Source organism: Cryptomeria japonica, chromosome 4 (assembly GCF_030272615.1).
Source record: "Cryptomeria japonica chromosome 4, Sugi_1.0, whole genome shotgun sequence".
In the NCBI taxonomy this organism is placed as follows: domain Eukaryota; kingdom Viridiplantae; phylum Streptophyta; class Pinopsida; order Cupressales; family Cupressaceae; genus Cryptomeria; species Cryptomeria japonica.
Window position 1 is genome coordinate 449,935,578 of NC_081408.1, and position 26,571 is coordinate 449,962,148.

The 26,571-nt window shown below is 36.1% G+C and overlaps 1 protein-coding gene across 4 annotated transcripts in view; it reads right to left on the bottom strand.

Moving 5' to 3' along the window:
• Positions 1–26,571, bottom strand: part of LOC131033740 (peptide deformylase 1B, chloroplastic/mitochondrial) — a 228,012-nt gene that overhangs the window by 134,211 nt on the left and 67,230 nt on the right. For all 4 annotated transcript variants that reach the window (XM_057965015.2, XM_057965016.2, XM_057965017.2 and 1 more), the window contains one exon: positions 16,530–16,722. In XM_057965015.2, coding sequence (XP_057820998.2) covers positions 16,530–16,722 — 193 coding nt within the window. The remainder of the gene's footprint in view (positions 1–16,529; positions 16,723–26,571) is intronic.

A 26,571-nucleotide genomic window follows, 5' to 3' on the forward strand; every position in this document is an offset into this window, starting at 1 on the left:
ATACTAATTGTCTGAGTTCTTATTTGCACTAATGAACCAGCTGAATTTTCCTTATTTTAATTAATACAATATTTAGATACACCTCTCATGTGCAAAGACATACTTCCCACTCCTATTTATAATCGTCACTCATCCAAGAGTGTTCTCCTAGGCACTAGAAGAAAACAGTTAGAAGCTAGAAGTTGAAGAGCCGCCTTTTTGCTTCATATAATGTTTTGTACAGCAAGGGAACATTTCCATGAGCATGGATTTGGCACAACTCATTTCTACATGCCCAAAGTTCAAACACAAAGGTGCAGATTTGTCCTACATAGTCAAAACAAACCTGCAAAGTTCCAAACTATGTTTGACTATGTCTGTTGTTGACCTATTCATAAATTCACTTTTCTATCACAAAATTAGATATATAAATTTTTCATATGATCCATAGGACCACACCTACCTTGTTGGAGAGCCTTTTGATCCTACAAATACCTAAAGCAACTTTGAGTGAGGAGATCTCCCCACTTCTTTCTCCATGAAGGGTGGTAGTTGTTCTTAGTTTTGCATGTGATAAGCTTGGACACAAGCTTCTTTCAAGTCTTATAGGTTGGTGATGACTACTCTCCTAATATGAGTGTGGATCCCTTTGAGGTGCTTGCTAAACATATCCTACACGCTTTGTTAATTCTCTTGTTTCATTTACATCCACTCAATTTTCTGATCAATGATGGCCAGAGGGATAAAAATTCTACAAATTAAATCTTTAAATCCTTCCCAACTATTTACAATTGACTTTTTCTTTATTTCACAATTAACAACATAATCCTCCCACCATACAAAAGTATGACATTACATTTTGAAGCATGCAAAAGTGATTCTTTGTGCCCCATTAATGTTATGCACACTAAAATATAATTCTAATTGTTAAACCAAGAACCCAACTTTTAGCATTAATTTGTCCATCAAAAGTATTAATTTCTATCTTAGTTTCTACTTTAAATAGTGTTGGCTCTTTTCCCTTATTCTCATTAAATGGATCTTAGAAAAAATCCTCACTTTTCATACCTTCTTCCCCTCAACCAAATTTCTTGGCTAGAACTTTCACAAATTCACCTAAGAGGGTTCATTCTTATGCCATTTTCATTTGTTGCTTGGACATGAGCTCTTGTTGTTGACCCAACCATTGTCAGTTTCCTATCACACTTCTCTAGTGGTTTTCCAATGCAATTATTCATGCATTTGATTCCTCAATTTAGGCTTTTTGTGCTCTTATCACTGTCATACACAAACTTCCATAACCTCCTGATGAAATCTGAAAAAATCATAGAAGAAAAATTTTATATTCAAGTAATAGTCTGCAACATGAATGTATTGGTGAAGTTTTTTGTTCCAACTCCAATTATGTGCCAAATGGATTCACATTTCCTCTTGTTGGACCTATAGAAATGTTGGAAGGTCTACTTGGTCTTGTCAATGGCCTAATAAAGATAATCCATTGGTTTTCTCCCTCTTCACTAGTTGTTGAAATTTAACCAAAGGTTATCACCTAAAACAAAACTATATAAAAAATAAAAAATTGATTTTGAATGACAATAAAAATAACTAATTGAAAATAAAAAAATTAGTAATGGAGTAGCAACTTAGTCACTTTATTGAGTTTATGCCTTAGAAAACACTAAGTTTCAAGTTACCTTGAGCATCTCATCCATGCTCTTGGCAAATAAGTCATCAAAAATGATATTCATGACCCTTTCACCTTCAACCTTCTTCAAGTAAAGAGTGTCTACCCACCTAGAATTCACAAATATTTACCTAAGAGACATTAATTAAGCTAAATACTTTGTAATGTGCTTAAATTGGAAGCAAACTTTTCTTCTACCAGTCACACAAACTCCTTTCCCTTAATGTGGTCTCTCATTAGATTAAGTTACCAAGAGTGGTTGTATATGTTTTTGTGATGTTCCTCCCCTCTTCCACCAACATTTTCACCATTCCAATTTCTTCTATATTTTTCAAAAAGAAAATCAATGCAATGGGTGGCACATGGGCTCCTACAAAATGTAAGGTGCCTCTTCTCAAGTAATCTCCCTAATACTTCATATCTAGCTACATTGTTGATCACAACTTAATGCAATTACCCACACCCTCCATTACCACCCCATGCAACATATTGCATAGAGTCTCGACAATTTTCACTTCATTAGAGGCATCTATTGACTACAAAATCACCAACTATTGACATAAAGCCACTAGGAAACAAATCAATGTGTGGCTGTTTTTACCCATTCATCCATCAAACAAAATAGTGCAACCTTTTTTGTGCCAAATCCTCTTCTTTCCTCTAACTATTTAAATCATCATGAGCTCAATATCATGAACCATTTTCCAACCACAGTCAACACATCAACCAATGACTCCCAATAGGAGCTCCTTGCAATATTAAATGGATTGTAGTTATAGGACTAAAAATTGACATATGTCAACCTCACCTCATGATGCTTCTCTTGGTTCCACATAATACCTTGAAACAAAGGTTGTGCACCAAGAGTTTTTACTCCGATATTGGGTTCTCCTATTTTAGCTCGAAATCGGATCCTAGTCCAAGTTGGGTCTCGGTACGGTTCATGTCCGCACTTGGGTTTGTCCCAAGCGCGGCCCAACGTCCAAGACATGCGCCTGAGCCACACTCGAGCGTACCTAGGTGTTTCCACGCCTATAGGAGCCCAAAAACAAGGCCCACAACAAAAAAAAAACATTTTTAGAACATTTTAAAACAATGAAAACCCTAATTTTGCCCTAGACTAGCCAAGTTTTGCTCATTCAACTCATTTTTTATCACTATACTTGCATTTTTCACATTTTTTTTGCTCCAAGCTTGTTTTGAAGGTGGTTGCATTTTTCTTCGAAGGTAAAAGCTACAGAGGTGTGAGACACACATCAAGCGCTTAGGAATCATTGCAGAAGGAAGATTTAGCCATCAAAGGTGACTGAATCTTCAATTTTTTCAAATTTTCAAGACTTTTTAAAGTTTCTTTTTTTTTTTTTTTAAGAAGTTTTGAATATTGTTTTACACTTTGTATGCATAATAGGGGGTTATAATGCCAATATTTTTCCAATAATGTTTAGAGTTTTTCATTTTAGGTTCATTATTCATACATAATGGCTGCAAATGGAAGCTCTAATTCATTTGCCCGAGCCCGAACTGAAGAGAGTCCTTTTAAAATTGATGAGGATTCGCCACTTTGGCATTATACAACAATGATCAAGAAGATGTCTTGTGGAGGGAGTTTTCTTTGGCGCTGTAAACATTGTGGCATAGAGTATACCAGCTCATACTACCGAGTGAAAGGTCACTTATGCACCATCCTTGGGCGTGGAATAAAATCTTGTAAGGGGCCAAATAACAAAGGGCTGCCAAAGGCTCTTATCTTGGCATATATTAGAGAACAAGAGGAAGCCGACAAGAGAAGCAAAAAAACAAAGAATGATCATCCTCTTGCCAAGGCAAGCTCAAAGAGGCCTCCTAGTGGCTCCACAAGACTAGCTAGCCCACATCCTTTCATGCCAATACCACCACCTTCTGAACCAAAGAATGTTGTGGTTACACGAAAAAAGGCCCATTGGATAGGGCCTTCAAAATGAAATTGGAGAGGCTACAGATCAAGGCATTACTCGTTGCATTTATGGCAATGGGCTTCCTTTCAACATTGTTAGATCACCTTATTGTTGAAAGATGGTGAATACCCTTTGCAATGCATCTCCTGATTATGTTTGACCCAGGTATGAAAAGGTGGGAACCACCTTATTGGCGAAGGAGAAAGCTTTTGTAGAGACAGAATTGAAATTTGAGAGTGATCAAAGATACGTGGTTGGAAAGAGGTGTGTCCATCGTTTTTGATGGATGGAAAGATTGCAAAAATAGGCCATTGATCAATGTTATAGCAGTGTCCCATAAAGGGGCGATGGTTTTGAAAGTAGTGGATTGTGAGGGGCAAGTGAACGATGCAAGTTGCATTGCCAATATCCTCATAGAATCCATTGACATGGTGAGGCCTCAAAATGTTGTCCAAGTCCTAATAGACAATGCTAAAAATTGTAGGGCAATTGGGTCTATAGTGGAGGCTACATATAATCACATTTTTTGGACACCATGTGCAGTCCACTCATTCAATTTAATCATGCAAAAGATTGGCACACAAATTGATTGGGTCAAACAAGTTTACACGAAGGGCAAGGAGATTCAAATGTTTGTGACTAATCATCACATGTCACAAGCCATATTTGGGACCTTCTCCAAGTTGGAGTTGTTGAAAGTAATTTAAATTTTATTTTTTTATTTTTTATAGTTGATATATGACATGTATTTTTTTATGCCATATTAGGTTGTCCAAACACGATTTGCATCTCAAACACTCATCTTAAGACAACTCGTGAAGATGCGAGAGGCCTTGAGTTCTATGGTCAACACCTTGTGCAGTGTATGGAAGCAGTCAAACACAAAAAGAGCCCAAAAAGTAAGAGCATTGATCCTTGATGATGATTGGCTGGATCGTTTGGAATTTGTTTTGAGTTTCACTAAGCCCATCATGAGCATGATTAGGTAAGCTAATACCGATTGCCCATATTTGGGTGAAATTGAAGATGGCATGGACTCCATGGTTGACAAAATAAGAGCAATAATAGAGGCCAAGGAACATGGCCCAACGGAAACATTTTTCAAAATTGTGCAACAAACTATTGTTGACCGTTGGAACAAGATGACCACCACCTTACATTTCTTAGCATTTGCTTTGATGCCAAAGTTTTGTAGCACAAAGATACTTGCATTGCCAAGGAGGGTGCCACCATAAAGAGATGCGAAGGTTGCTACTAGCTATAGGGCTGCAGTTAGAAAGATATATTCCAATGATGAAACTCAAAATATTGTCTCGAGCAAGATTGGCCAATTCGTATCTTCAAAATATCATGATAATACAGCTCTTCATGCTAGATATAGGATGGATGATGATGTACAGTGGTATGTACATGATCAAGGCTCTATTTTCTTGCAGCCTCTTGCAATTAAAATTCTCTCCCAAGTATGTATCTTTTTATTATTTATTTTTATCATTTTCCATTCGATGCTATCATATTAAACTCAGTTACCGGTTCTTCCCTAAAATGCGCAGGTCCTAGTCTTGGTTCATGCCCAGTCCTAGTCCGAGCCTGATTCGACCTGGGTCCCACCCGGGTCCTGTCCAGGCGGTTGGGTTCCTTGTGGGTCCTACGAACCCAACCGCCTGGGCAAGACCCGGGTGGGACCCAGGTCGAACCAGGGAGGACCCGAGTGAACCCAAGCCCGTAGGTTCCCAAAAACGGGGCCCACAGGTTAGAAAACAAATAAAAACAATTAAAAATCAAATTTTTTAATCTGATTTTAACATCTAAACCCTAATCCGCCCCTTTATGATGCATGTGCATTCAACTCATTCTACTTGCATTTTTGAAGATTTTTTCTCTACAATCAGGTTTCTTAGTTTTTGTATTTTTCTTCGAAGGTGACGACTACGAAGGTGTGAGACATGCATCAAAGGCGTAGGAATCACTGGAGAAGGAAGATTTAGCCATTAAAGGTAAGTGAATCTGAATTTTTTTCAAGTTTTCAAGAATTTTTCCAAGTTTTTTCAAGTTTTTTTCAATTTTTTAAAAAAAAATTTTAAGTTTTTTTAAATTTTTTTAAAGTCTTGTATATTTTTTTACACTTTGTATGCATACTATGGGGTTATAATGCCGAAATTTTAATATTTTTTTTTCAATAATGTTGTTCTTTCTCTTTTCATAGGTGCATTATACATATAATCATACATAATGGCTGGAACTGGAAGTGCAAGTGCAAGCTCTAGTTCAATCGCAAATGTCCGAACTGAATAACCCCTTTAAAATTGATCAAGATTCACCACTTTGGCATTATACAACAATGATCAAGCAAGTGTCTAGTGGTGGGAGTTTTGTTTGGCAGTGCAACCATTGTGGCACTGAGTATACCAGCTCATACTTTCAAGTGAACGGCCACCTTTGTTTCATCCTTGGGTGTGGAATAAAATTTTGTAAGGGATCAAATAGCAGGGGGCTGTCAAAAGCTCTAGTTTTGGGATATATTAGAGAACAAGAGGAAGCTGATAGGAGAAGTAGCAAAGAAAAGACTGATCATCCTCTTGTCCATCCAAGCTCAACGTCTAAGAGGCCTTCTAGTAGCATTGGCTCCACAAGACCAGCTGGTTCACATCCTTTCATGCAAAACCCACCAGTTGATGCAGTAGAGAATCAGAATGTTGTGGCTTCACGGAAAAGAGGCCCATTGGATTTTGCCTTCAAAATGAACTGAGATAGATTGCAGATTCCAAAATTGGACATTGCCTTTATGGCAATGGGCTTCCTTTCAACCTTGTTAGATCACCTTACTTTCGGGACATGGTGCATACTCTTTGCAATACACCTTTTGATTATGTTTGTCTAGGGTATGAAAAGGTGAGAACCACCTTATTGGCAAAGGAGAAAGCATCCATAGAGTCACAGTTGAAGGTCATCAAAGATACATGGCAGGAAACAGGTGTGACCATTGTTTCTGATGGATGGAAAGATTGTAAAAATAGGCCATTGATCAATGTTATAGCAGTGTGTCCTAAAGGGGCAATGTTTTTGAAAGCAGTGGATTGTGAGGGGTAAGTGAAAGATGCAAGTTTCATTGCCAATATCTTGATAGAATGCATTGACATGGTGGGGCCTCAAAATGTTGTCCAAGTTGTAACGGACAATGCTAAAAATTGTAGGGCAGCAAAGACTATAGTGGAGGCTACATATGGTCACATCTTTTGGACACCATGCGCAGTACACTCACTCAATTTAATCATGCAAAAGCTTGGCACACAAATTGATTGGGTGAAAAAACTGTATGCGGAGGGCGAGGAGATTCAAATGTTTGTGACTAATCATCATATGTCACAAGCCATTTTTAGGACCTTCTCCAAGTTGGAGTTGGTTAAGGTAATTTATAATTACTAATTTTAAATTTTATTTTTTTAGTTTTTTAGTTTTAAATTTGTATTTTTTATAGACTTACAGTTGATATATGTTGTGTATTTTGTTATGTCATGTTAGGTTGCTGAAACATGATTTGCATCTCACATGCTCGTCTTAAGATGACTTCTGAAGGTGCGAGACGCCTTGAGTTCTATGGTCATCAACAGCTTGTGGAGTGTATGGAAGCAGTCTCACACAGAAAGAGCTCTAAAAGTAAGAGCATTGATCCTTAGTGAGAAATGGTGGGATGATGTGGAATATGTTTTGAATTTCACTGAGCCCATCATGAGCATGATCAGGTATGTTGATACCATAGAAACGGGACTCGCCTAAACTCGGCGAGTCCGAGTCCGAGTCATGCTCGCCGAGTCTCTGGGACTTGGACTCGGACTTGCCAGACTCGCCGAATTGGCGAGTTTGGCTCAAACTCGCCAAACTCGGCGAGTCCCGAGCCCCAAACTCGGCTACTGGCTGGGTTAGTAAAATGACCAAAAAAAAAAAATTTAAAAAGTTTTTTTAAAATGAATGGTATCGTCTTTGTTCACTACAACCTTCGCCTGAGAATGAGAAAAATTAGGGTTACAACATGTCAGCCAATAGAAAAATAACACTCAACACCTTTATTAAATAATAAGTTTTTTTGGCCTCGTGGGGCGCTGCCCCTCGACCCCGCCTGTATGGCGACAGGGGGCGCACAAGGGGCGCTGCCCCTTGACCCCACCTTGGGGGCGTTGCCCCCAAACCCCCGTCAAAAGTTATGGGGGGAAACTGGGTCAATAGAAGTAGGGAAAATTTAAGCTCTGAGTCTGACACTGATTGGATCGACCAGGGAGATATAGAGGCAGAGACTGTAGCCATGGCAAAGGAGGAGCGGAGAGCACGAGCACAGACAGGAGATTCAGAGGCAGATAGTGACACGGATGTTCCTGATGTTGGTGAGCATGGCATGGTGTCACGAGGAGCGGCTATGGCTGTCGAATCATCCAGGACCTACCTTAGACGCCTTTGCAGGGGGCCGGGGCCAAAGGGTGCAGGCTCCTTTGAGCCATAGGCTTGTAGTTGTATTTACCTTTGGTATTTGTATGAAACATTTGATGATGACCATATGATGACATGGATTTTTTAGTCCATGAGTTTTGTAATATTGTATACATTTGATAATATTTATATATCTATGTTTGTTATTTCCTTCAGCTACAATTTGTGTTTATGCTTATGTGATTGATGTATACTTGTGTATGTAATCAAATGAGCTGAGTTTGATGATGTTATTGTGTCTTTAAGGTGTATTCAATAAAGGGTGCCTGAAACAAGTTTTAAATCTTTAAAAATCTCTAAATTTCTTGAGTTTTTCACTTTCCCGAGTCCAACCGAGTTTGGAGCCGAGTCCCGAGTCCGAGTCCGAGTCGGCCTTGCCGAGTCCGAGTCCAAGTCAGAGTCGGCCTTGCCGATTCCGAGTCCCATTTCTTTGGCTGATACTGATCGCCCATATTTGGGTGAGATTTATGATGGCATGGAATGCATGGTGGAAAAAATAAAAGAAGTAATAAATAAAAAAGAAAATGACCCAACAGAAACATTTTTCAAAGTTGTGCACAAAATTGTTGTTGACCGTTGGAACAAGATGACCACCCCCTTACATCTCTTAGCATTTGCTTTGACGCCAAAATTTTATAGTGCAAAGATGCTTGCAACACCAAGGAGGGTGCCACCATATAGAGATGCAGAGGTTGCTTTTGGCTATAGGGCTGCCTTTAAAAAGATATATCAAGATGAGGAGACAAGAAATATTGTCTTGAGGGAGTTTGGCCAATTTGTATCTGCAAAAAATCATGATGTTGTAGCTCTTAATGCTAGATATGGGATGGATGCTGATGAGTGGTGGTATGTACATGGTCAAGGCTCCGTTTACTTGCAGCCTCTTGCAATTAAACTTAACTCCCAAGTATGTATCTTTTTATTTTTTATTTTTATAGTTTTCCAATTCCATTTGATTTGGTCTACGTACACTCCAACCTTCGTTTGTTGTCACATAAGGACCCTGGATATAGTGAGGGTGTAACAAGGAATTGGGATCTAGCCCCTGAGTGTGCTGATTTAGATGCTATAGTTGCACAACTTTGCCAAGTCTCTATAGACGAGGCAATTATGGAATTTGAGAGAGACAAAGCTAGTGGGAGTGGCATTCCATTCGATATTAGTTCAATTGATGCTAAATTTGAACCACCTGATGACCTTGGGCTTGGGTTCGATGCTTCAGATGAAGATGAATATGGAATTTAAATCCAATAGATGGCTTGTAATTTGAATATTTAACTTTATACTTTATTGTGTCATGACATTTTGTAATATCCCCACTTTGAAATAGAATTTAATAATAAATGATAATAATATCCCCACTTTGAAATAGAATTTAATAATAAATTATAATAATATCCCCACCTTGAAATAGAATTTAATAATAAATGATAATAATAAAATTAAAATATAAAATGATATAATTAAATATGATTAATTAAAAATTAATTAAGTTAATGAAAAGTCAAAAGACGTGAAAGGAAAAGTTGTGACTCCCTCAACAATGATATATAAAAGGGAGAAGAAAACCTCATTTGAGGGGGGGATAATTTGGTAATGAGAAGTGCAGATTTGATTATGAAAGGTTGTGTCCCTTTCAAATGGTAGAAATAATGAAGAGTTGCACTCTTTCAAAGGGTGATAATGGTGAAAGGGTGTGTCTCTTGCCAAAGGGCATACATGATGAAGAGTTGTGACCTCTCCCTCAAATTGAGAGATATAAAGGGAAGGAATCAAAAGCATCTAGTGAGATCACCATTGATAAGATCATATCAGAATTGTTATCAAGTTACAAGAAGTAACATTTGTGTTCTTTGTGGTATGCCTCCCAATCTGCAGGTGACATCTACAGTGCGAACTCCAACCGCAGGCTACAATCTGCATACAGGTAAGAGGGGTTAAGAAGTCTTAAGGTGCATATGTGTGTGGACATGTGTGCCACACACACACATATATATTAATGCATTTTTATGAATACATATATCTCTAATGATTACTTATATAAATGTAGCAATAAAGATGGGAATCTATGTAGAATATGTATGTATATTTAGGATCATTAGAAAGATTAAAGAATATGTAAATGAAGACGTAAATTATGGAATGGAAAACAGTAATGAATTATAAAATGTAATATTAATGTGATTATATGATGGAGGCTATAGGGAAGAAATTACCTTAGCCTAATGGAGGGATTATGATAATCCCTGGTAGGCAATATATACTGAATATCTATATGCATATATATGGCTTGGTTGACTAAGTTCATCCAAGAAGAGACAGATCTGGCCGGTCCCCTCTGATGGACTTGGATGATGAGATGCATCATCCAAGGCAAGGAATTGACATATGGTCTTCCTTGGATGAAATTACACCCAAGACAGGAATCGAATTAACCTTCGATTTCCTGGATGGCTTGGGTGTAAGAAGTTACACCCAAGACAGGAATCGAATTAATCTTCGATTTCCTGGATGGCTTGGGTGTAAGAAGTTACATCCAAGACAGGAATCGAATTAACCTTCGATTTCCTGGATGGTTTGGATGTAAGAAGTTACATCCAAGACAGGAATCGAATTAACCTTCAATTTCCTGGATGGCTTGGGTGTAAGAAGTTACATCCAAGACAGGAATCGAATTAACGTTTGATTTCCTGGATGGCTTGGGTGTAAGAAATTACATCCAAGACAGGAATCGAATTCACCTTCGATTTCCTGGATGGCTTGGAACCAAGATGGGTTCCAAGAAGGCGAGCTTCACAACTGCCTAAGGACATATCTTCGTATGGCATTCGTATCCTTTTTATTTTAAAGAATTGAAAGTAGTGTTAATTAAGTAATTGAACTTTAATTGCAAATTAGATTAGTTATGTATATATATTTTTGTTGTGTTGTAACAATCTGTTTTGCAGGACAATGATCTCTAACTAGTAGGGACATTAAACATTTTCACATTTGAAACTTGAATCAGTTGAAACTTGAAACTTGAATATAATCTTTTTTGCAAATTATGAATATGATATTACATTTACGATATATCAATATCAGAATATTTATTGGCATTGGCAATTATGGATTTATGATTTATGATTTATCTGTTATCATTTATGTATCATTGTATGGGAAAGTTACATTGTATGTTTCATATTTGTATGTTTGAACTGTGAACATATATAATTTTGATGTTTGAAGTTTTAACATATATATATAATATATATATATATAAAAAATTAAAAAATTAAAAAATATATATATGTACGGACGAACCCGTACCCGTACCCAAGAAAAAAAAATTTGCCGAATCCGCGAATCCGTACCCGAATCCGAACCTGAATCCGAACCGGAACCGGTAACTTACATATTAAAAAAAAATTATTTTATAATTTATAATTTAAGTTTTTAACCAAATGTTGTATGCAGACTCAACAAGTTGCAAGTTCTTCTCCAGCTGAGCAGAATTGGCATACATACTCCATCCACTCGATCAAGCGTCACCGTTTGGGTGCAAAAAAAGAAGAGGATTTGGTCTACATACACTCCAACCTTCATCTATTTTCACATAAGAAACCTAAATATAATGAGGGTGTGACAAAGAATTGGAATCTAGCCCCTGAGTGTGCTGATTTAGATGCTACAGTTGCACAGCTTGCACAAGTCTCTACAGATGAGGCAGCTCTTGAACTTGACATAGACGTCTAGTGGGAGTGGCAATCCAATGGATTGCGGTTCAAATGATGTTGAACCAAATGACGACCTTGTAGCTGATGCTTCTGATGAAGATGAATATGGAGATTAAATGTGGGCCATGGCTTGTAATTTGAATTTTCATTGTGTCATGACATTTTGAGACTTGAAAATTGAATATTATCATTTTTGCAAATTATGAATATGATATTACAATATTATGAATATTTATTGGCAATTATGGATTTATGTATGGCAAAGTTACATTGTATGGATTGTAATAATGGGACTGACAGTTTATATTTTATAATTTTGATGTTTGAACATGTATATAATATATGAATATATATAAATAAATATATGTACGAATGTACTAGTACACATACCTGCACCCAAGGAAAAAAATTGTCATACTCACAAAACTGTATCCATATTTGTACCTGTACCCAAATCGGCAACGTGGAGTTTTTATTAAGGACAAAGAGCTTTTATGAATGTGACAACACTCAAATAGAACTAGTTGTAGTGGATAAGCCTGTAATGTCCCTTCTTAACTTCTGTAGTATAAACCAGAAAAGACATAGAATTAATTTAGAGATTATACCTGGTCAACTAGAAAACATGTGATTAAACATAATTTCCTACATAAAATCATGAAACCTGATACAAATAGATACATTCTTCTGTTGATAAACATTATGATATAAATTCCAAATTATTCACAAACACGATGTTGGAGGGAGGATACTATGGGGTTCGTTTTGGAGTCTCTCTACCCAAGCCCAAGAGAGGTTGTTTCATCCAGCCTTCTTGCTCCACTTGGTGACTCCAACTGACCTTCCATATATCAACCTCTCTTCATGGCTTTCTTTCCTTGTGAGTTTGGAATGAGGCTGTAACCAGGTTGCAAGCCTCCTCAAGTTAAGTGCTCTCAAGGTCCTAGACACCACTGGGGTCATTCTAGAACAGCCAACTTACGAGTCTCCCTTAACCTCTCCATTACAGCTTCTCTCCCTCCCTCACAAGTGCTAAAAGTCTGATTATAGTTCTGTAAATTCTTATCAGCATATTCTTTTTGGTCAGATTATTAATTTCTATCCATGAATTATTACACAGATTTACAAATTGTGTGTGTATACCACCGTCTATTCACTGTATTGTGTTTATTATTATGTCTGCGAGAGATTATATTTATCAGCTCTATGAAGTTTCTATCAGATTGCATAAACAGAACCATTTCATTAATCCTCTTGTTACTTATGATGTTCTTCAAATTGGCATTCATGATTGTAATTCTAATTTACGTTCTTAATAGCTTTAGCAGTATGATTTGATCATCTATGATTCCTTAATAGTCCTTTGGGTTATACGTCTGTCTTCTATTATGAGCAATCCACCATCAAATAATGAATTAATTCTATGCTTAATATTATTACCATTTATCTGTACATTACTGAATTTAATAATACTAAATCTTATGAAAATAATACTGTGACTGTGAGACTTTAACAGGGGCATACACAGAGACTGATTAATATTGTGGAAAGATGTTACCGTGTTTATGATGCAGAGATACTGTTCGCTGATGACGTGATTGCTCCTGCCTTGTGCGAAATTCCCTTCTCTGTGTGTCTTCTTAACAACCGATGGCCCTTCTTTAAACTTCTCATTCGTTGCGTCTCTCTGTTGTGAGGAGACGTATCTTCTAGGAGAAACATCTCTCTTCTTAATTGTGCTTCCCAATGGGTTATGTCCCTTGGGTTAAAACATCTGCTAACTATTTTGTTAAGTTAGAGATTAAGATTCATATACATAGTTAAATATTATTATTTTTATTCATTGTATAAAGGATAAATGATGGAATTAATAGATAGCTGAATCGAATGTAAAACAAGAGGTATTTAAGGTTGGGCCATGACAAAGCCCTATACCAATGGTCAAGGCAAGAGCCCACTACATCCCAGTGCTCCCCAAGCATCATCCCTTGTCCAAAATGACCTCATCCCATATAGGTGACATTTTGGGGTCACATGGTCAAGTAGGAAACATCCCCACCCTGTCCCCTTTTTTGTCATGAAACATCCCTAAAATAATTGTGGGTATGTTAGAAAATGGCCAAAGAACATCCAAATGTTCCTTGACTATCTCATGGACGGCTAGTTGTTCCCTAACATACCCAAGTGCATTTTAGTTACTGATAAAAACAAATTAAAACCTTTCAATGCTTGTTTGGTTTAAAACATGCCCATCTAAAATTTACAAAAATTATAAATATGGTGTGCTCCATGAAGATCTATGCGGTTTTGAACGTGTTAATTTGGGCTTGGTGGTAGGGGCTCTGCCCCTCAACCCCACCTGACCAATGATGAATCATGATCACAAAATCTACAAAAAATATATCCCCTGCTGCAAATCTCTACATCTTCACAATCAAAGCCACAATCAAGGATTATCTTGGTTCATACATTGGACAACTTGTTTAGTATACAAGGTCTGCCATAGACAAAGTTGACATGCTCCATTTATTTTGTTGTTGAATACGAGTTAAGTCATAGTTGGTAGGAAATGTCATTTTCATAATGCAAAAATATATCAATCATGCCCTACACAAACAACTCATAGAACAATCACATTTACTAGTATCCTAGCTAAGGTCAAACTAGAACATAACCAATTCTCTTTTTACTTAACCATTCCTCTTTGCTAATGAGTTTGACGACAAAACACGCAATATTTAATGCTTTAGGAAAAATTTAATAATAAATCCCTCAATTGAATATACACACAAGTCAAGCATGTCTTTATTAACTAATGCTCATATATATATATATATATATATATATATAAACACATCATAATTCTTATTCAATTACCCATGCTCACAAAGTTCATATCATGTCTATGATGAATATTTGAAATTTCCATATATTTGAAAATTTCCTTTTTTTAGTAGTAGTCCCTTGACGTCCCCAAAAATGGCCAAATAAATTTTCTGCACTGGAATCATGTCTTGATGTCCCCTGTTGTCTGCTTCCCAAAAACTTGGGGGAGCATAGCTGCATCCATTTCTAAATCTCGAGGAGAATTTATCACAAATGCCATTGCCTCAACTATCATCTTTTTTCTAATCTCATGTAATCTCAAGTTCTACTAAATTACACAACTTTACATCTCAACCACAAATTTGTACAGCATAATATTTGAGGCGGTTGATGCCCCCTCTCACCCACAACCCATAATAATTGTGCACCACAATTCCTACCAATATAACAAATGTAGAATGCTTCCAAGTGGGATCCCTAGCTTTTCCATTACTTCAGTTACTTGCAGATGCAAAAAAGAAGAAAACATTGTAAACCCTAGCTCATAGAAAAGGGAAAAAGAAAACGAAATAATAAAACCCTAGAAATAATACTGTAAGAAGAACGAAAGGGAAAAGGGAAAAAAGGAAAAACAAAGAGGTATATACCTTTCAAATGCAGTCAATAAATTCACCTTATCAGTCTACAATCACTTGATAATCAATGGAATCTTCTTTGAGTGTCAAATGCACAAAAGGATAAAGGAGAATATGACAAAAAAAGAGAGGTTCTGCCTGTTTCATTCTTCAGAATGTCCTTTAGCACTGTTAAGCGAGTTTCTAATGTGAACTTGCTGAAACATGCAAGTTTATGGGCAAGTCCTGGCCTGAAACTCAATGGTGAGGTTTTCGATGAGTGACTCACTAGAGTTTTTCCGCTTGCAGATAATTGTGAGTCAACAAGTTAATCACCAAGTTTTTAGACCATGCTTTGAACTCCTACCATGCATCATAAAACCATTCAAGTTTCTCCAAAGCACTTTCATTGCCAAACCTTCTCAAAACTTTAAGATGTGTTATTCAAAAGAATATTTAGATACAATATCAGGGCTATATGTCCATATGCAGAATTATTCAGTGCTTCACAGAAAGCTGAGAACACACAGTGCTTCAGCTTGGAGAGTTACCATCCAGACTTATTTCCATTGCAACCCCTCCCACTTCCACAAAAATAAAACTCAGGTTGTTAGTGGTACTACAAATAGCAATTCAGGTTGTTAGTGGTACTACAAATAGCAATTAGGAAAAACTCTCAACAGCTTTATTCAAACACTCCCTTAAAAGTACTGATAAACATGTAATAACATTACCTTTCCAAGGACTCATACAAAACCTTTCATCTTAAGAAGGATAGGATAGTCATGACAGTCTGTCAGAAGAGAAGGGATCACCCTTGCAAGTAATACTTCACTCCAGTTTATCCCTACTGGTTTCATCTCTGTTCTATACTGTTAAGGTAGTTCACTTTCATGATTAGACTGATGCAAATATGCTACCTAAGTAATGTCCAGAGTTCACTAAATTCAATTTTTGAAGGCTTTGAATCCTTTATATGATACCCCCGGTTGGGTAAAAGAATTGTAGTGTTTTGAATTCAGAGAATAAAAAATTATTCAGTTGAAAGTCATCAGTTGAACTTCAGAATAAATATAGCTTTGATTTCACAGAAAACCATCATGCATTGCAAAGGCCAAAAAGGTTTCAGACTGTCTTCATATATCAATGGACCTTATTTTTTCAGATCTTCATTGAAGACTGCCCACAAGATCACAAAGGAAGCAAAAAGGATAACATGATCTATGTTGCCGAGAGCTAAGACTGAGAGCATATTCTCATATAAAAATCGATGATTTTAAAAAATTTGATTTACCCCAACATCAGCATAAATTTCTGGAAATGATAAGCAACCCTCTGTAAAAACTTCTGTTTTGCTAGAAAACTTGTAAATCTCTGGATTGATGAGAACAATCTCCTCTCCTTTGCCACGTTCACCCGCAGGATTGAACACCATGAGCTGAACATTTACTCCTACTTGTGGTGCAGAGAGACCAACTCCATCAGTCCTATACCATAGACATACCAGGAAAAATCAATGCCCTTCAATAAATGTACAAACTACATAAATGATCAAATTAAAATCCAAATCACCCAAATTAATGAACCCAACATTCTCATGAGCAGATAATGATATATATTTTCGAAGTATCCATTACTCAAGAGCAAGAACTCCCAAGGCAGATGCCCTAGTTCATACTTCTTGGTCAAAATGAATGGTCTAATATATACTTCATTGTGTGAATGCTTAAAATTATTATTGAAGGTGGATGTTACATTAGTGGTTGTCAGTTGTAACATTTCAAAAATAACTAATGTGATGTTATTACATCATTAACATAAGTAATAAGTGCATGTGTACAATGTTTAGTCTAGCTTACATCTAGCAGTCTAACTTTGTGTCTTAATATTACATCGATCTAATAGTTCCCCTTAACAACTAAACTGGAGACAACTCCCAATTTGTGCCAAAAATTGACAAAAAGAATAGTCCAAAGAGTTTTAACCATTAGATCAGCCTATTATTCTTCAAGCACCAATAATGGAGAGAAATATCATCAATGTTACACCCAACTAGCGGCAATGGTCGAAATGCATCGGAATTGAAAATTGACTGCATAGGACTGATCCCAATGATGAAGATGATAAACGGACCTGATCGGGTGACTAAAAATAGACGCTCCCTCCAAGAATCTTGGAAACCAAACGAGAAGAGAAAAATAACATCTAAAAGTTTCATACAACTCCACTAAACCATCTAAGCACACCGGTAACATCAAATTGACCCTCTAAACAGGCTGACACAAACCCAAAAAGACAACACCAATTGCAAAGCAAGAGAATCTAAAAAAGGGGACATTACACATCCATATGACCCCAATCTATACCTCAAAGAGAAAAGGGGAGTGATTGTGATTTTGATTGTATATGTCAGTGATATGGTCCTCACGGGGAGTTCTCCACAGATGACTGAAGCAATAAAGAATATTCTAAAACAATCATTCAACATGGTAAAACTCAAACTCCTACATTATTGTCTTGGACTTGAAGTGGCAATAGAAGAATTAGATTTTTGTCTCTGAACTATAATATGTTGGTGTGAAAAGGATGTTGTACCTAGTACGTTCATCACCTAGGTCCTAATTACACATGTTACTTAGGTTTACTTAGGAGACACATATAGGTTCTAGAAATCTTTCTACAGTCTTAGTTGTCATGTGATCATATCCTATCACATTTACTTCTTGTTTCCTAGGTTATCTTGTTAGTTGTCTCAAGTCATAAGATTAAGACACATCATAATTTATGCAATCCTATGTTCACCTTGGCCTATATAACCAAGGGGCTCCCTTTGCAATCCCATTCATTCCATTATGTTGTATCATTTGCATCCTTGATAGAATAGCATTATTCTTTCATAGATGATCTCTCTTAAGCTTTTATGAAGTGCCTAGATCTTGGGTAGCTATAATCTATAGCCAATCTTGCATGGTATAGAGCATTCTATACCAACTCTTACATGGTGTCAAAGAATGTGGGATTGCTTTTTGTTAGTCTTACTTGGGAGATCTAGGTTGCAAATCTTGGTGGATCTTGAAATTTTGAGTATGTTCTTCTCTTGCATCGAAGGGTGACCTAGAGAATCAGAAAAACTTGATAGAAATACTAGATTTGGGGGTTTCCTCTTTGGGGATTTGTAATGCAATTCAAAATCAAAGCTTTTTGGTGCAAATCTAAGCTCACCATTGGGTTCAAAGGGTTCAAGAAAGTCGCTTTCGCCTTTCTTTTTGGTCCAAATTAAACATTGGAGCTCAAATCTATGAGAATTTGAGGAAGGCGGTTGCTAAATCTAGGTGTCTGCCATTTCAAAGCATTTTGGGCCAAAACAAACCTTGCCATCACACTAAAAAGGCCCAAGAACCCTACGATCGACTATCAATTAGTCAAAATCAAAACACATAATGTGGAGCTTGAAGAAAAAAATTGCCCCCCCTCTGTTGTACTAATGTCATTAAGGCACCTGCACAACGATGGTACAGGTGCAGGCATGCAAAAAAATCGAGATAAAAAGTATATATTATTTTAATTTTTGTTTTTATTTTGAAAAATTCAAAAATTATAAAAAAAATTGCATAGTACACAGGTATATATAAAATTATTAAAAAAATTGCATAGTACGCAAGTCTTCGTACAAGAGACCTACGCAAGGCAAGATACTCGTAGGTACCACAAATCCCCCAAGCCATCATGTGGCAAATTGTCATTCACCTAAGGATACCATGTAGGACCCACAATTTGAAACACCTAACCATAAAAGCAAAGAATATTCCTTTATTATGTCGAAGATTCTGTCATAACCCCTCTTTGGACATAGGATTAAATAAAGATGATAATTAAAACATTTGTTAATTAACATTTAATAATATTGGAAAATCATCTCATTTATGAGACTTTACGATTTTCCTTTAATATATGATTATTAATATTTATTATTTGTTATGATTATTATTTATTATTAATGTTTTATTTTAATGTAACGTTCATATTTCAATTATTAATGTTATATTAACTATTAAAGAAGTTTTACCATTAAAACATAAAAATTAAATTACATTAAATATCAATACACTTATTTAATACTGATTAACCATTCATTTATTTCTATCAGCAATCTATTATTGAATAATGAATAACCATTTATCTCTATAATAATAAATTATTAAATACCATTTACCTCCATAGTAATAAATTATTAGATAAAATATTGATTTCCAGTCAATATTAATTACTATTAAATAACTATTAAATAAACACCTAGTGGCAGACCAAATCTGACACATGTCAGATTTGTCTGCCTTTGCAAACATGTATAAAAGAAACAAGGAAAGCTACGTAGCAAAGATAGGGTGATGAGATCAATAATTATCTTTGACCATGAATCTTCAGAGATAGCGATTATAGAAGTATCGATAAATAATAACTAAGATAGAGACTTTTACTACTAATCAATATAAGCTGCTCTCTGCGATATTGGTGGATTAATATTGTTAAGTTAAGAGCCTTAGTTGTCAGGCCTGAGAAATATAAAAGACCAGCGTTCACATCGAAGGTTCCGTAGCTTTTCCGCCAGTTGTGGAAGATACGTTTGCCTTTGTTAATTTTGGAGTCACAGAGAATCGCAAAGGAGTTTGGCAGTCGACAGAATTCAGGGGTTTATCCGATAATTATTAAGTATCCTTCAGCCTACAATTTGTTGAAGAAATCAAACCAACATTATCGATTTGTTATTAAGGGATCCGATGGTAAGAGGTGTGTCTCGACACTCCTCAAGAGATGCAATCTTTCAAGTTTAAAGGGTATAAGAGCAAGTCATACGCATCCAAGATGGGGAGGTAGGAGAAAACGGCAAAATATTCTGAGATCTGCAACCAATATCCTTTGCACTTGCATATTTTCTAAAGTGATTTCAGACATAACACCCATCAAGTCATCAGGTCATAAGTCAAATAAGTAATTGGCAGATCAGCAGAAGGAGGACTGCATATATTTCCAGAGATATCAGAGACAGCAAATTATCGATGTGTTTGGATCTTGCAGACACACGGATAAATCATACAATCATTAACCTATTTACATTGTACAACTCACATATATACCAATTTATTTGGAATACCTATTATATCTTAGTATAAGTTGCAAACACCCTCCATATATATATAACAGATCCAATATTCTGATAAGCCTGTGAAACCACCATTTTCATGCAAGTACTGTTGAACAATCTAATCATCAAAATAATTGGCATTACATTTGCCACTCTCCCCATCTGTTTGAAACATCACTTTAATAAAAAGAAGACTTTTGCAATTGATTTTAAAGAAATCAGTCCCAAAATCTAAAGGACCATATAAGGGGACATTACAGATTCCCAGTCGATCGTCGAATTTGAAATAATCTATTATTGGGACAAAATATTCTATCAAGGCACAAGAGGAAGAATATTCCAAAGAATATTTTGGACACTAACTATATTCCAAGGAATATTCCATGTTGAAGTCAGCACGGGTTTAAAAAAATTTCCCCCCCTCATGGTTTGCATTTTTATTTAGGAAGGTCAACTTCGGAGGCCCATAACTCAATCATCCAAAGTCCTTTTTTAGTGCAATTTTTTTCATTTCGGCTAGAATTTTATGCTCTTCATAGTGTTGCAATTGGTTTTTAATTTCAGTGCCTGGTGTTTCCAAAAATTGCGAATTCTCATAGGTGTTGTTGAGCAGTTCTCATTTTGAGAACTTTCAAGGGTCCACCCTTTCTCCTATGGTAACATTTTTGCGTGTCGTCTTTTAAGTGCTCCATTCTTTTGCTTGTTTGTGTATTCATGCAATGGAGAAATCTCAAAGTGAACTCCTAACTCCATATAATTATCTACCATGGAATAAACCAGTATGGAAACATCTCATGGGAAAGAGTTATCTTTGCTATCTAAACAAACGAATTTCTCAACCTAGTGATCCTAATGCACTAACAAAATGGGTGACGGAACAGGAGAAGACACTTGGATGTATATGTTCATAAGTCTCATTTGATTCGCAATTCATTTTAAATCATGTAAAATACCTAAGGCAGAATGGGAGACTTTTGAAAAAATGTATGGTAAAACTTATAAGATTAGGGGATATAAGATTGACAATGATTTGATGAATCTTAATCCAAAACTTTTTAACCGTATTAAAGACTACATCTCCAAAATCAAACAATTCAGAACACAGCTAAAAGATTGCAACATAATCAAGAAGGATTTACAATTCATTCTTAATGTGTTGACCAATCTTGGTCTTGAGTTTGCTTTTGGCTTTCATACCCATTATGTTTCTATGGGAGCATCCTATGTTGATCCCAAGTTTGATTATTTTGCAAATCTCATAATCCCAAAGGAAGAAAAGTTAATTCACATGGGTCTAATCAAGTCTTCTAGGTTACATGCATTGGTGGTAAGTCAGCCTAAGGTAAAGAAAGAGACATGGAATCCTAATAAGAAGAAAAAGAAGAAAAAGAACAAGCTAATTAGATAATCTGAATCCTCTTCCTCCAAAGGGAAATCATCTAAGAAGGAGAAGCCTAGATGTGCATACTCCAAGAAAATAGGGCATGACGAACACCAATGTTATTCAAAACAAATTCATAAGTTGAAGCATCTTCGTAACAAGAATCAAATCAATGTGCCTTCAACAATGTCCGGTGGTTCATCTTCTTCATCATCAAAATTAGAAAGACATAAGGGGCAAGAACTTGTTGCAGTTGCAAATTCTAATTTAGATGGGTGGATACTTGATTCTAGAGCCTCACATCCTATGGGTTCATCACAGAGTATGTTCTTCATGTGAGCCTTGTTCATCACCACACATCTTGATGGCCAACAACACATATATGTGTGTTTGTGGGAAGGGATCTATTGACATGGATAGTATAGCATTTACTGACGTTCTTTGTGTGCCTTGATTGTCAATCAATATCCTTTCTATGTATCAGATTACACATGGTGGAGCAGACAAAACAGTTTAGTTTGCACCAAATTCTGTCATCATTCGAGATTTACATAGCAGAAATATTGTTGCAATTGGGAAGGTTGATCACTACTCTTGAGTCTACACCTTCTCACATTTTGCTCCTATTGTTCATATGGCTGATGAACACACTATGGCATCTAGTGTGGACACATTTGAGGAGATTTTGTATGGTCATTTGAATCTTGGAGCTTTGTCATCTTTTTGAGGTTCTAGAGACATGTGTTGATATTCCATCTCCTTTATCGATTGCTGCTTCTAATGATACTTGTGTTGCCACATTTTTGGCTCCTTGTGATTTAGTGTAGCAAGACAACACACATTGTCTCCCAAAGATAATTTCATGGGACGATCAGATAACAAACATTGCAGGTTTGTTTATGGAGTCCTACATTCCAAATTTGGGAGACACAATTGATTCCATTCATCTTCTCTTTGATAGGGATTATCCTTCTTTGTTTGTCGTGAGGGAACACTCTAACCCTCTTGTTCATTCCCTACATGATCATTCCTCATGGTTTGACATGAGTGTTGATACTTTTGAACAACATTTGGAGGTCTCTTTGTCTTCAGAGGAGGTGTCCTTGTCTTTGGATGATGTTCTACATCCATTTCTAGGAGATTATGGATTGTCATCTTCAGCAATGTGGCCTAGAACACCTGATTAGAGTGTAGCAACTTTCGGCATCAACATGGCAACACTTGAGCATACTTCAAAGACATCCAACTTCATCTATCTTCCCTCATCTTCCTTTCAAGAATGGGAAGATATCCTACATATCATCTTGGTTTTTTTCTTCCTAAGGGGAGGAATGTTGTTCGACAACATTGGATCATCTTTAGCATTCAGTGTTTAGAATTTACCATCATTGCAGGAGACTCTACATTGAGGGAGAGCTGCATGGTCTCTCTTCTTCTACTCTCTTATGGGGGGGATTTTTTCCTCACATAGGATTTTGTCCATCTCATTGTTCATGGAGAGCATCTTGGCTTTCATTTCCCATTTGGGGAGGAATTTTGTCCCACTAGTTTTTCTCCTTTTCTTTGTTTGGGATAGATTGCATTGTCTTTGTACATGGGTGCCTAACATGGCCTACTAGTCAAGACCCATCTTTGCATGGTGTGTACGTTCTCCCTAAGTTGCACTTAAGGGGGGATGTTGGTGTGAAAGAGGTGTTCTACCTAATGAGTTCACCTAGGTCCTAATCACACATGTTACTTAAGTTTACTTAGAGTACACACATAGGTCCTATGAATCTTTCTAGATGTAACAGTCGTCATGTGATCTTATCTTATCACATTTACTTCTTGTTTCCTAAGTTATCTTGGTAGTTGTCTCGAGTCATAAGAGTAAGACACATGTCATAATCTTATGCAATCCTATGTTCACCTTGGCCTATATAGCCAAGGGATCCCCTTTGTATTCTCATTTATTCCATTATGTTGTATCAGTTGCATCCTTGATAGAACAGCATTAGTCTTCCATAACCAATCTCTCTTGTGCTTTTATGAAGTGTCTAGATCTTGGGTGGCTATAATCTGCAGCCAATCTTGCATGGTATAGAGAATTCTATACCAACTCTTTTATTATATGCCAAGACTTTGCTCAAGAAACTAAGAATGGAAGATTGCAAGCCTATGTCAACCCCATTTGAGACATGATTGCAACTTTCCCACAATGATCCATCACCTCAAGTGAATGCTCCTCTTTGTTGCCAATTGATTAGGAGCCTCATTTACCTAACCTACACCAAGAACTTAAGATTGCACATTGGGAAGTAGAAAAGCATGTTGTAAGATGCATCCATGGGATAATGGGATATGGCTTGGGGTACAAAAAGACTACATTTTTCTCTTTGCAAGGATACATGAATGTAGACTACACAGGTTTTGTGGAATATAGGTAGTCTACTTCAGCCTTTGTTTTCTTTTTGGGACCTGGTTTAATATCATATGGGACCAAAAAGAAAACCATTGTTGCTTGCTCTTCCAAAAAGGAAAATAATCATGTTGTAGGTGGAGTTGTCTGTGAAACCATATGGTTACATCGCATTTTGACAAGCATGGGTGTTTCCCAAGACACATCCTATAGATTTGTTTTGCAACAATTAGAACATGTTGAAGCTTTTTTGAAATCATATTTTTCATGGGCACACAAAACAAATTGAAGTTCAATGCAACGACATCCACAAACATGTGCAATAGCAGAATATTTAGCTCCAACATTGTTCCACTCAACAGCAATGTGTCGACATATACACCAAATTTCTTCCAATAGTGAAGTTTGACATTTTTCCAACTTTCTTGATTTGTTCTCTTGAGCATGTGATGTAATAAGGTGTAATAACCCGAACAAGCTATGTTGTTTCAATCTTGCAATAATTTTTATTTTTTACTTGCAATCATTTTGTCAAACACTTTGCAGGAAACCAAATATGAAGAATTGATGAATGCTAACAATTACAAGACCTGCAGCTAAGATTCTAACTCATATTTTTACCTTAAAATCATATCATTGACCCAAGGTTTCATATGAGCATTTTTGTCAAATAATTTGTGCATCAGCTAGTCTGATTATGTCTTTCGGCTAGTTTGAAAGTTATTGTAAAAATATTCATCTTGATATCTTTTTTCCAATTTAACATACTGCTGATCATTCAATCCTGTACTTTAGAAAGAGTCAACACTCCCCACAAACTTCTCCTTATTCCTCCTTGAAACTGTACAGCTGCCTTTTTGTATAGTAAGACATCCCAACAATGTGTACAGCAATAATTATGAGGGCTGTGATCTCTTTGGTAAGGCCGGGACTAGCATAAATATATTCATAAGGGGCTGTGTTGGAAGTTGATAAGGCTATAAAACTTAGTCAAAAGCAATCGCTCCATTCTTTATGATATATGGAATGGTACCTCCTTGTTGGGTGTAAAAAGGTACGGCTGGGTCAAAAGGGCTCAGCTATAATTATTTTTATTTTTATTTAATTTCCTCTGCACACATTGCACTAAATTCTTTTGTCCAATTTCACTTGCATCCACAACACTTACAATTTATGATCTTTCACCATTGCACAACCCAGAATATGCAAATTTATTATTTGCAAACAAATCTAATAAATTTGTACCTACAAACCTGGCAAACCTGTGACTTTTAAAGATAAATCGATTTGCTCCAACTCTGCAAACCAAAAACAGTTTGCACACCTACACCCCCTGTACGAATTCACCAAGGATTGGCAAAGTGAGTTTTCATCCAAAAAACCAATATCTGCCTTAGGGTTTTCATCTTAGGCTAAATAACTAAACCTAACCTCAGAATCCCAAAGAGGGTTTCTCCAAAATGAACAATCAAGAATATGAAATAAGTCTCACACTCCTTTTAAAACCCTATTGAAACTTTTCAAAAATTAAATTCTAAAATCACTTCTTTTTTTTAATATTAATTATTTTTGCTTCATAATAAAGTGATTTTATAATATTTTATTTTTTGGCTCCATGTAAAGTCACTTTATAATAATAAAATATTCAACTTAAAATCATAATTCATTAAATACAGGTTAACTGGAAATATTAATTTAGACAGCTCAATTTAATTAATTAAATTAATTGCTCTCCGTAAACTTGGGCAGAAAATAGGGACATTACATAAGGATTATTGTTGAAATATTATAACCATATATTACTACATCATAAAACTATTGTAATACTAATAAAATATTGTTACGTTATTAATATTATTAGCATTTGTTGGTCAGGTATACCTAGCCTGGTTGGTTATTTACCAACCATTCGCACGTATAGATTGTTGCCTCCTCTCAATTATATTTTTCTCATTGCTTGCCATTTGTCATTCTGGTGGATTTTAGTATTCATTAGACGATCTGCCAAGTCTCACAACAAAAGGCTACTTTAGAATCATAGATGCCATTCATGCATCAAACTAATTGTTATGTCAAACATTAGGTGAAGGCCTCAATTTTTAGGTCACTTGAATTAGTTTTTATTTTAATATTTGTTTAGGACAATGTTTTCTTTAAAGTTCTTTATTTCCTATTTTTCAGAAGCTTTGAGTGTTTGTGATTTAAAACAATGATTTTTGGGATAAAATAATGATTATCCTAAGTACCAAAAATTGGGCATCTTGTAGGCCATGAATAAGCGCTATGTCCTTAATGATAGTTGAAGCTACACAAGCTTATGCTGCTGAAATTATTACAAGCTCGTTTAATTGTATCTATTTTTTATTTCATTGATTAAATCAAAACTTAATAGTATGTCAATCTCTATATTGAAT